Source organism: Microtus ochrogaster, unplaced genomic scaffold (genome assembly GCF_000317375.1).
Source record: "Microtus ochrogaster isolate Prairie Vole_2 unplaced genomic scaffold, MicOch1.0 UNK3, whole genome shotgun sequence".
NCBI classification, from domain to species: domain Eukaryota; kingdom Metazoa; phylum Chordata; class Mammalia; order Rodentia; family Cricetidae; genus Microtus; species Microtus ochrogaster.
In genome coordinates this window covers 2,645,887-2,655,173 of record NW_004949101.1, presented here as the reverse complement: position 1 = coordinate 2,655,173, position 9,287 = coordinate 2,645,887, and the positions used below count along the sequence as shown (strand labels likewise).

Here is a 9,287-nt window from a genome sequence, read left to right as displayed (position 1 = left end):
TACATGATTCCCACTTTGTGGAGGTGTCTGCAGAGGCCATAAGAGGGCATCAGATCACCAGGTGTTTGCGAGTCACCTGATATGAGTTCAGGGATGATGTGTGTAGTGATATTTCATTTGTATTTTAATAAAGAAAGCTTGCCTGAAGTTCAGAGAGTAAAACAGCCTCACTGTTCAACCTTACAGATCAGGCAGCAGTGACACACACCTTTAATCCCAGTAGTCACACTAGTTTGCCCAAGAAACTGAGTGGCAGTGGTTGGTGCACAACCGTAATCCCAGCACTGGAGAGGAATGTAAGACGGGAGGAGACAGTTCTCACTCAGTCTCTTTCTGAGAGTCCTGGAAGCAGGATTGCCAGTTTGAACTGAGGTCAAGGTAAGAGACAATGGCTGGATGTTTTTGTTTTTCGGACCCTTGGGTTGAATCCCAATTTCTGTCTCTGGATTTTTATTGATCGTGCTACAGATTGGGTGCTGGGAACGAAACTTGGGTCCTGGAGTAGAGGAACAAGTGTTCTTAGCTGCTGAGCCATCTCTTCAGCCCATTTCTGTTGGCGAGCACATGCCAGATTTGAACACCACTCCCAGCTTGCTCCGAGTGAAGTCCCAGAGCCATGTGCTCATGAACTGGATGGAAAAGTGGGAGATGTCTTCTCATGCCCAGATTTGCGCTACCTCACTAAACGAGGAATAACCAAACTTGTCAAAGTCAAATGAGTTTGTCTCTGGCCAAGAAAACAAACAAGCAAGCAAACACCAAAACAATACGGAGGCATAGGCTTCTGAAGGGATGGTGGCCACCAAAAGCCAGTAGATGGGAAGACAAGAGAGACAAAGCAGTAGGAATAGGCTAGGTGTGGCTCAGAATCATGGAGTCTACAGCAGGTACATGCCATCCTGGCAAGCAAAAGTGTGTGGCTGAAGGAATGACATGAAGTTTGCAAGCAAATGGATGAAACTAGGAAAGAAATCATCCTGAGTGAGGGAACCCAGACCCAGAAAGACAAACATGGCATGTCCGTACTGATAGGGGATATTAGCTGTAAAGGAGAACCAGGCTACAATCCACAGCCCTAGAGGTGCTAGATAACAAGGAGGGCCCAAAGAGGGATGCATGGATTTGAAATAAAAGAGATCTCCAGGGTGTACTGGGAGGGTAGGGGGGACATAAAAAGAAAATAAAGCAAAGAGTACAAACTTATTGGGAGTGAGGACTATGCACACTGGTGTCCCTCCCAGGAAGAGACCCAAGAAGGACACTCCTGTGATGGTGAAGGGGAAAGGGGACTCTCTCGTCTGAGAACTGGAATCTGTGTCTCATCTCTGGACAGGCTTGTGACAGGAATCTAAAAATGTTAGCAGAAAACTCTCCTTACCCCAGAAAAGAATTGTTCACTTGATTGATTCCAAGCAAAATCAAAGACTTTTTTTTCCCCTCTTTCATTTAGTTACGTTCTGGCAAATGTCAACGAGTGAGGCATTTCTCATTGTTTTGTGAGAATGATGGGGGGCAATGAACAAATTTAAGAAGAAAAATAACAGATTGTCAAATGGTCCCCCTAAAAGGATAAAAATAATGGCGGCATAAACAATCTCCTGTCTGGTACTAAATGACAAAAGAAAGCAGAAGTAAGGACACGGAATTCTAGAGGAAATGTGATAACTTGAGAGCCACGTGTCCACCTAGGTCTCAGAGGCCATTCTTTATATGCAAGACCTTAGGAAAATTATCTCTTGTGGGTTTTTGTTGTCGTTGTTCTTTTTGTTTTTTGTTTGTTTGTTTTCTTTAACTTGTACTCCAAATAACAGACAGGGAATTCAGAGTCTTCCAGTTGTTAGAAGACATAGGTGGCCATTCAATGGATGATTTCAAGCAGTAATGGAAATAATTTACAAATAATTTACATTCTGAACATACCTACTAATATAATCCCCACTGTAAACCAGGGTAAAACAGATCAGGAACTTGATGGAGAAGAGGTGTGGCTAAGGAGGAGTGGGCACTGTCTACAAGCACCGCAGCCTGATGGGATCATTTTAGTGGCGGAGTCTGCCTGCCAGTTGAGAGGAACTGAACCAAAGTATGCTGAGGAGCAGCACAAAGAAATTCACCCACGAAACCCTGGACCAGGAAAAGGCGAGAAGAGAAAGGCAAAGGCTGCAGTGGTGCAAGTACAAACCAGAACGACATAAGCAGAAACGCAAGTTGGGACAGAGAATGTCACGGTTGCAAACTGATGTAAGACTAGGACCAGGTTTTCACGAAATTTGAAATACAAGAAAAGCATCCAATCAAAATGACTGTTTTTTTTTAAAAAAAAATAAAAAGACAGTTAAGGGGCTGGAGATATAGCTCATTGGTTAAGAGCACTTGCTGCTCTTGCAGAGGACCTGAGTTTAGTTCCCAGTGCTTATATCAGGTGGCTCACAACCATCTGTAACTCCAGCTCCAGGAAATCCAGTCCTGTCTTCTGGTCTCCAAGGCTATCAACACACACGTGGCATATACTTACACAGACACACACACTTACACATCAATAAAAATGAAAATCAATCAGTTTTGGAGAGATAGCTAAAAGGGGCCAGTGAGGGGCCAGTGAGATGACTTAGTTGGATACGGGCACTTGCTGCCAAGACTGACAGCCTTGAGTGCGAACTCTGGAGCCCACATGACGGGAGTAGAAATCTGACTGCTGTTTGTTGTCTGATCTCCACAAGTGCCCCAGCAGGCATGCCCTCTCTAGGAAAAAAAAATAAAAACATAAAGTTTTAAGAGCTGGAGAGACCGCTCAGTCTGCTCTTCTGAGGCATCTAAATTGGATTCCCAGGACCCATGTTGAGTGACTCACAACTACCTGTAGCTCAAGCTCCAAAGGATCAATGCTTCTGGCCTTCATGGGCACCAACACTCACATACCCACCACACACACACACACACACAAATGTAAAAAATAAATATAAAACATTAAAATACTTTAGTGGAAAAATACACAGTGACAGATTATAGAAGCAAACCCACAAAAAGCAGCAAAGGAAAGTTGGAGAAAGAGAAGTCGTAATAGAGGGCGAACTTCATGATGCCAGTGTAGACAGCAGCCCCAAACGCTTTCTCTGCTGAACATGACTATATCAAAGGATACATCACGGAACAAAAAGTGTTGACAATTTTATTCATTTTCTAGAATCACACTGAGGAAAAGAAAGAACAAAGCGCTCCTACAGAGGCTTGAAGTCACTGAGATACTTAGCTATAGGGATGAAGCCGTGGGGTTGACCAGATGACTAGTCAGTGCTCAGACCCTCCTAAGGTTTCTTTGAAGAATTCAGTTCATATCTCATGGTCCAGATTTTAGGACATCTTCCCTGAAAGACAGAAAATACTGTGTTATCTCATAGTCTGAAAGTCTGCTTCCAGAAGGAATGCTCATGCCTGGGAGAAGAATGGGGCTGCCCGTGGAATCCTCATCAGGGTGGTGATGATCCTTCAGTGTTCCCTGAGACAATCAGGATGGCTGACTCCACCCTCACAGTCATTGTTATGCCCTCTCCCGTTTTATGAAATGACTGTAGTCAAGGACTGAGGGGGCGTGAAGGGCGTGATTCATCCGAGGTCTTGTACCGCAGGCAAGCTTTTGTCATTGTCACTGTAGAACTCTTCCTGACTCATGCTATAGGTCTTCCACTGTGAATGCGCCACACGGTCCACAAAGATCTTCCACCAAAGTTTCAATTTTCCTTTACTTCCCTGGGCTGCCTTTTTGCCTACACCATTTCCACCTGGCAGCCAGAGCGAAGGGCCAGAGTAGTGGCCTACCGAGCAATCTCAAGCAACTGTGCCATTTTATTTGGCGTCAACAACAGTGTTTGTTTGGTTTTTAATTTGAATCAAAAATAAAAAGTCAAGAGTCTACATGCAAACCCAAGGCTTTGACATTTCTTGAGGAATCAGATCTGGCCATCCTGAGCCTGTGCCGTGCTCTGGCAGTGACTGGATGGGGCTGAGGCATGGCTGAACTCCTGGGCTAAGGCACAAGACTTCTGGTTGCCAGAGTGTCCTCAGCATGAACGACCAATGCTGGCCACCATTCCTTATTGTGATTTTATTGTTATTTTTTTCTTATTGCAGAGGAAAATTTCTATTTCCATTCATGCTTGTGACAACAGCAAGAGAACAGAAATAATACAAGGGCAAGGTGTGTGTGTGTGTGTGTGTGTGTGTGTGTGTGTGTGCAAGAGAGAGAGAGAGGGGGAGAGAGAATGAAGTAGAGAATTTCTCTCCTGATAAGGTGAATAATGACAGTCTTAGACCTTTTATAAGTAAACACTGATCTTCTGTATTCGCTGTGGTCCCTCTGTAGACTTGAACATCAGCACCTAACGTAGTGGCACCTGCGGAACATAGTTCTCTCTCTCTGTCTCTCTCTCTCTCTCTGTCTCTCTCTCTCTCTCTTTTTCTCTCTCTCTCCATATATGTGTGTGTATGCATATATATGTGTATATATATATCCATACACATATATATCCATATCCATATCTGCTAGATCCAGAGCGCTCCAATCCTCTTAAGGCATTTTATCCCCTGATTGTGAGCAAGCCCCTATAACTACCCTGTAAAGAACAGAATCTTGTATGGAGAAACTTCTGGAGTCCCAGGACTCAGCTAAAGAAGAGTGTGAAGCTCCTTTCTCAAGACCTTTTCCCTGGAAACTCAATTGCCCCAGTGTGAGGTGCTCAAGTCCTAAGTGGGTATTCCAGATCACAGGGAGCAGCAACCTTCAGATGGCTGATTGCAGCTTGTTAGCTTAAGATACTCTGCATAAGCCGGGTGATGGTGGCGCACGCCTTTAATCCCAGCACTCGGGAGGCAGAGGCTGGTGGATCTCTGTGAGTTCGAGACCAGCCTGGTCTACAGAGCTAGTTCCAGGACAGGCTCCAAAGCCACAGGGAAACCCTGTCTTGAAAAACAAAACAAAACAAAAAAAACAACAACAAAAAGATACTCTGCATATTCTTTGGAGGAAAGAGAAAGGTCTGATCTTTATGTGCCGATGAGTCTACCCCCAGAGCATCAAGTCACCATTAGCTGCCAATTCTTCCCAGCCAAGGCCCCAGCCATTGGAGCACAGAGAGAAACTGTCCCTTCACTTGTCCCTGTCTGAATGACTGACTAACAAGAACAGGATGGCTCAGAATGGAATATTTGGCTGGTCTCTGCCACTGAGTTTTGAAATAACGATGACAGCATTGGATAAGTCGAGCAATTTGTTCTAAGAGTTGCCTCAAAGTGGCCATTCTGCTTTCTTATTTGTGTATTTCTTTCCCTCTCTGTTAGAACCGAATTTTATATCTGGGGACAAAAAAGGCCATGCCAGAGTATGGATATAGACTTTATTTTCTTCCAATCACATCACCACTGATTTGACCGTTTCTCTGTAATGCGCCTCAGGTTCCATGCCCCACAGGGGCTGATATCGATAAACATCTGACGAACAGAGAAGTTGTGGAGAAGAGAGAGCTAAGGTACACTGGGAAAGTCCCGCACAACCTCTTCATTCTCAATGACGAGGAAGACTGTGTTAAGGCACTCATTTGGATGAGAAGCAACTCCATCCTCACAGAAGGTAAAGTTACTGTGACTGCAGCCTTTCAGAATAGCATTTTATTTTTATAATGAGGCTCATTCTTCATCTAGTTCCAGTGTATAATTAGTGTCTAATTAATTCCAACCAAATCATTCATCTGTCATGCTTTGTTTTCCAGATTAATTTACAACTTGTTGTCATTTTTGGATACCCAGAATGTTTTCTGAGGGAAAGAAAAAGGCTTGAGATAGTTTAATTATCTATAATTATTTTATTACACAAAATGAATATCCGAAGAGCAAAGCATGGCTAAAATCATTAACTAATTAAAGAATAATTTAATAAGCAAACATGTTTAGCAATTATATGGAAAATATGTCTCCCTTTGTGAAGCTGAAAAGAGCCAGGAGGAGGAAGAAAGGCGGGCGTTGGAAGGGCCCTTTTCTTCTTTTCAGGACCCATTGTTCCCTTTCTTGCTGTTGCCCGCGCAGTCCTCCCGTAAACAGATGCATTCGAGCTGCAGAGCACTTTTTGAACCCAACTGTGAAAGTAAAACATTTGTACAAATGCCTGCGCCACTCAAAAGCATTTCGCAGGCATCTTCTTCGCCATTGTTTGGATTTCTTTGAAATTGTTTGACTCGTGAAACAACTAGAACAGAGCCTGCTTTGCCCGCATGTTTTTGGCTGAAACCTGGGAGCCAGGAAATAGACGTGACCATGCATTCAGCCCTTCATCTTCCCTAAGATCAGGTTGAGTCCCACGGCTACCTATGGGGAGAGCCGAGGTTCTCATCCTCCAAGGACATAAAGACCCCTAAGTGCCCAGAAAGTGGGCATCAAATTGCCAAGTTAAATATCTTCATGTGTTAAGTATTCCTCCATTAATTAATATAGTCAATGCAATAGAATTAAATACAGTTCCTTCTGATTTTCAGTTAATGACTTAGGTCTTTCAAAACTTCTGAGGTTAGTGTATTCAGGGCATGAAGCAGTTAATGGGGATCGAATGGCATTCTTCCCATTTCTAGATTCTATTTGCTAGTATGATATGAACTATTTGTCTCTAAATTTATGAATGAGATTGCCTGTAATTTTCTTCAACGTGCTTTCCTTGTCAGGTTTTTAGCTTAGGCGAATACTAGCTCCCCAAGGCGATTCTGGCTCTTGCCGTGTTTTTAGAGGAGTTGAAATAAAAGTAACCTAAAGGTTGGATTTGAGTCATCAAAAGTCCACATGGATCTAGAACCTCTGCCAGAGGTGGGATCAACACATGAATCCAGCAGGCAGCTGTAAATCTGTCATAAAACATCTTCAGATTTGTGTCTACATATGTTTAAACATGTTTCCGCATTTGACTCTTTTTTTTTTAATAACCCCCATAGTTTTAAAAACCTCCAGATTGACCTGTGTAGGCTTCAAGATTTCATGAGTGTCAGTGTGCGGTCATCATAAGGCACTAGGAAGTATCTTAGACTGTCAGGGCATGCAGTCTACTGCAAATATTCATCTCTGGGGCCACAGCAAGAGAGCAGCCCCAGAAATGCCTGAGCATGGCTGTGTGCCAGGAAACCTTTACAGTACCAGGTAATGAGCCGTGTTTACTGAGTTCTCTTTAATCCATAGAACTTGGGCCAAATTACATCAAATTATCAGACTCGACGCAGAACATCAACTCCCTGACAGCAGACGAGCCAAAGAACACAGCCTGTTTATCCTAGGATGGCAGCTTGTCCTGACAGTGGACAGGGTTTTAACCTTGAACTTGGAGTGTCTGAGGTGATGGGACTACGGGAGCATCCTGACCAAGAAATGGGGCCTTTGAGAGCAGCAATGCAAGCTCCTCAGGTTGAACCTGAGAGCAGACAAGCAAGAAGCACTCCAGTCTCCTGCGGCTGCCTTTCTTCTTTGTTCTCTTGGTTCTCAAATGTGAGGGAAGGCCTTGCCCTCAGTGAACCTCTGTGAATGTGACTGGCTCTCAGAGTCGGTGGTTTTCTGAAACTTACTTTAAGAGGACTGCTTTTTTTTTTATTATTATTTATTTAGATTTAGGACTGTCTGCTGCCACTGTGAAGCCACTCTGAGAGTCTGTTCTTTTCCACTCAAGGGCCATAAGGAATGTGTGAAAAGTAGTCCCTTGTCTTAAATGCAGGCTCTCCCCCGCACCATCACCCAGGTATGGCTTGTTAGCACTCAGACAGAGTCCAAGCTTGGAGGGTATCTGAGGAGCCCAGCTCAGTCCAGTTAAATTAGCTCCGTCTAGAGGCCTTTTCAAGGGACTTCTCATGTGTGAAGACGTAAGAAGGAAAGCATTACCTCCTGCCTGCCTTAGGAAACTCTCTTTGGAGCTTTTCCATAATTCAAGTCACATTCAGGCCTGGTTTTAGTTAGTCCCATTCAGGCCTTGGTCTTGAACTTATTTTCCTGTCCCTTCCTCCAGTACCCCACACCCCTTCGGAGCCATCCCTCCTCCCACTGAGCAGAATCCCAGGACAGGTGTGCCTAGGGCAGTCGCCCAGTTGGCTACAGAAAGCATATCTCCACGTGGGAGCCAAGAGCCAGCAACAGACAGCTACCTCTGTGGGAGCTTCTAGAATACAGCACAGAGCAAAGGCAGCTTGAAAAGAGGATTCTGCTTAGAGCCCTCTAACGAACATGCCCTGGGCTTTGCCCCAGCTGACAGTGTGTCCTCTGGGAGGGGAGGCCTGCATGGGAAGCATTTGCATACCCCATGTGGTCCTCTTGATGACCCCTTGTCTCCTAACTGAACAGTGTGAATCTCATCGCTAGATTTGCTTGTTCACTTTTTTATTAAAAAAAATAAATAAATGTTAATACCATATATTCTGATCCCAGTTTCCCTTCCCTTATCTCTTCCAGATTCTACCTCTCTACCCATCCAACTCCACTCCTTCTTTCTATCTCTCCTTAGAAAACGAATAGACAAACAAACAAACTGGAATTTTAAAAAAAAGAAACAGAAAAAAAAAACGAAGAAAAATCAAAGGAAACACACCACACACACACACAAGCACAACTTATAAAAATAAAATTAGAAACTATAATATATAAGAAAAAAAAGTAAAGTTAAAAAAAATACCTGAACAAAGCATTATAAAATCAAAAGTCTTCCAATCTCCCAGAATACCATTGAGTTCATTTTGTGTTGGCGTCTACTCCTGGGCCTCAAGTGTGGTTTGTACAGCCACTGAAATGCTGGTGGAGAAAACTTATTTTTCTTTTGCGAGTGATTGACAATAGCTTCTAAGTTAGGGATGGGGACTTGTGTCTACTTCCCCTCTAAACTCTGGGACCCCAGGTTCATCACTGGACTTTCAAGCCCCCTCTACTACTGTCAAATGCCTCTGCAGTATTCCTGGAGCTGCTCTTTGAAAGGAAAGCAACTGTTATAGCAGCAATGTCATAGAGACATCTAGAATCTAGAGTTTGCTGAAATTCCAAGCCATGTCATATATATATATAGATATAGATAGATATATACACATATATACACGTACATATATATGTGTGTATATATATGTGTGTGTGTGTATCTGTAATTTTTCTCAATGTCACTTGTATTCATACCAAGCCTGGTATGCAGTGGATGTTCAAGAAGGTTTTAGTGCCTACAAGTGAAGATGACTCACAGTGGTTTTGTTTTTATGTTTGAAATAGGGTCTTGCCCAGGGGTAGGTTGATCC

At 43.5% G+C, this 9,287-nt stretch overlaps 1 protein-coding gene across 1 annotated transcript in view; it reads left to right on the top strand.

The window, feature by feature from the left end:
* Window positions 1–9,287, top strand: part of Cfap61 (cilia and flagella associated protein 61) — a 265,147-nt gene that overhangs the window by 178,126 nt on the left and 77,734 nt on the right. The window contains exon 21 of the mRNA XM_026788484.1: window positions 5,449–5,623. Within this exon, the coding sequence (XP_026644285.1) occupies window positions 5,449–5,623 (175 nt within the window). The remainder of the gene's footprint in view (window positions 1–5,448; window positions 5,624–9,287) is intronic.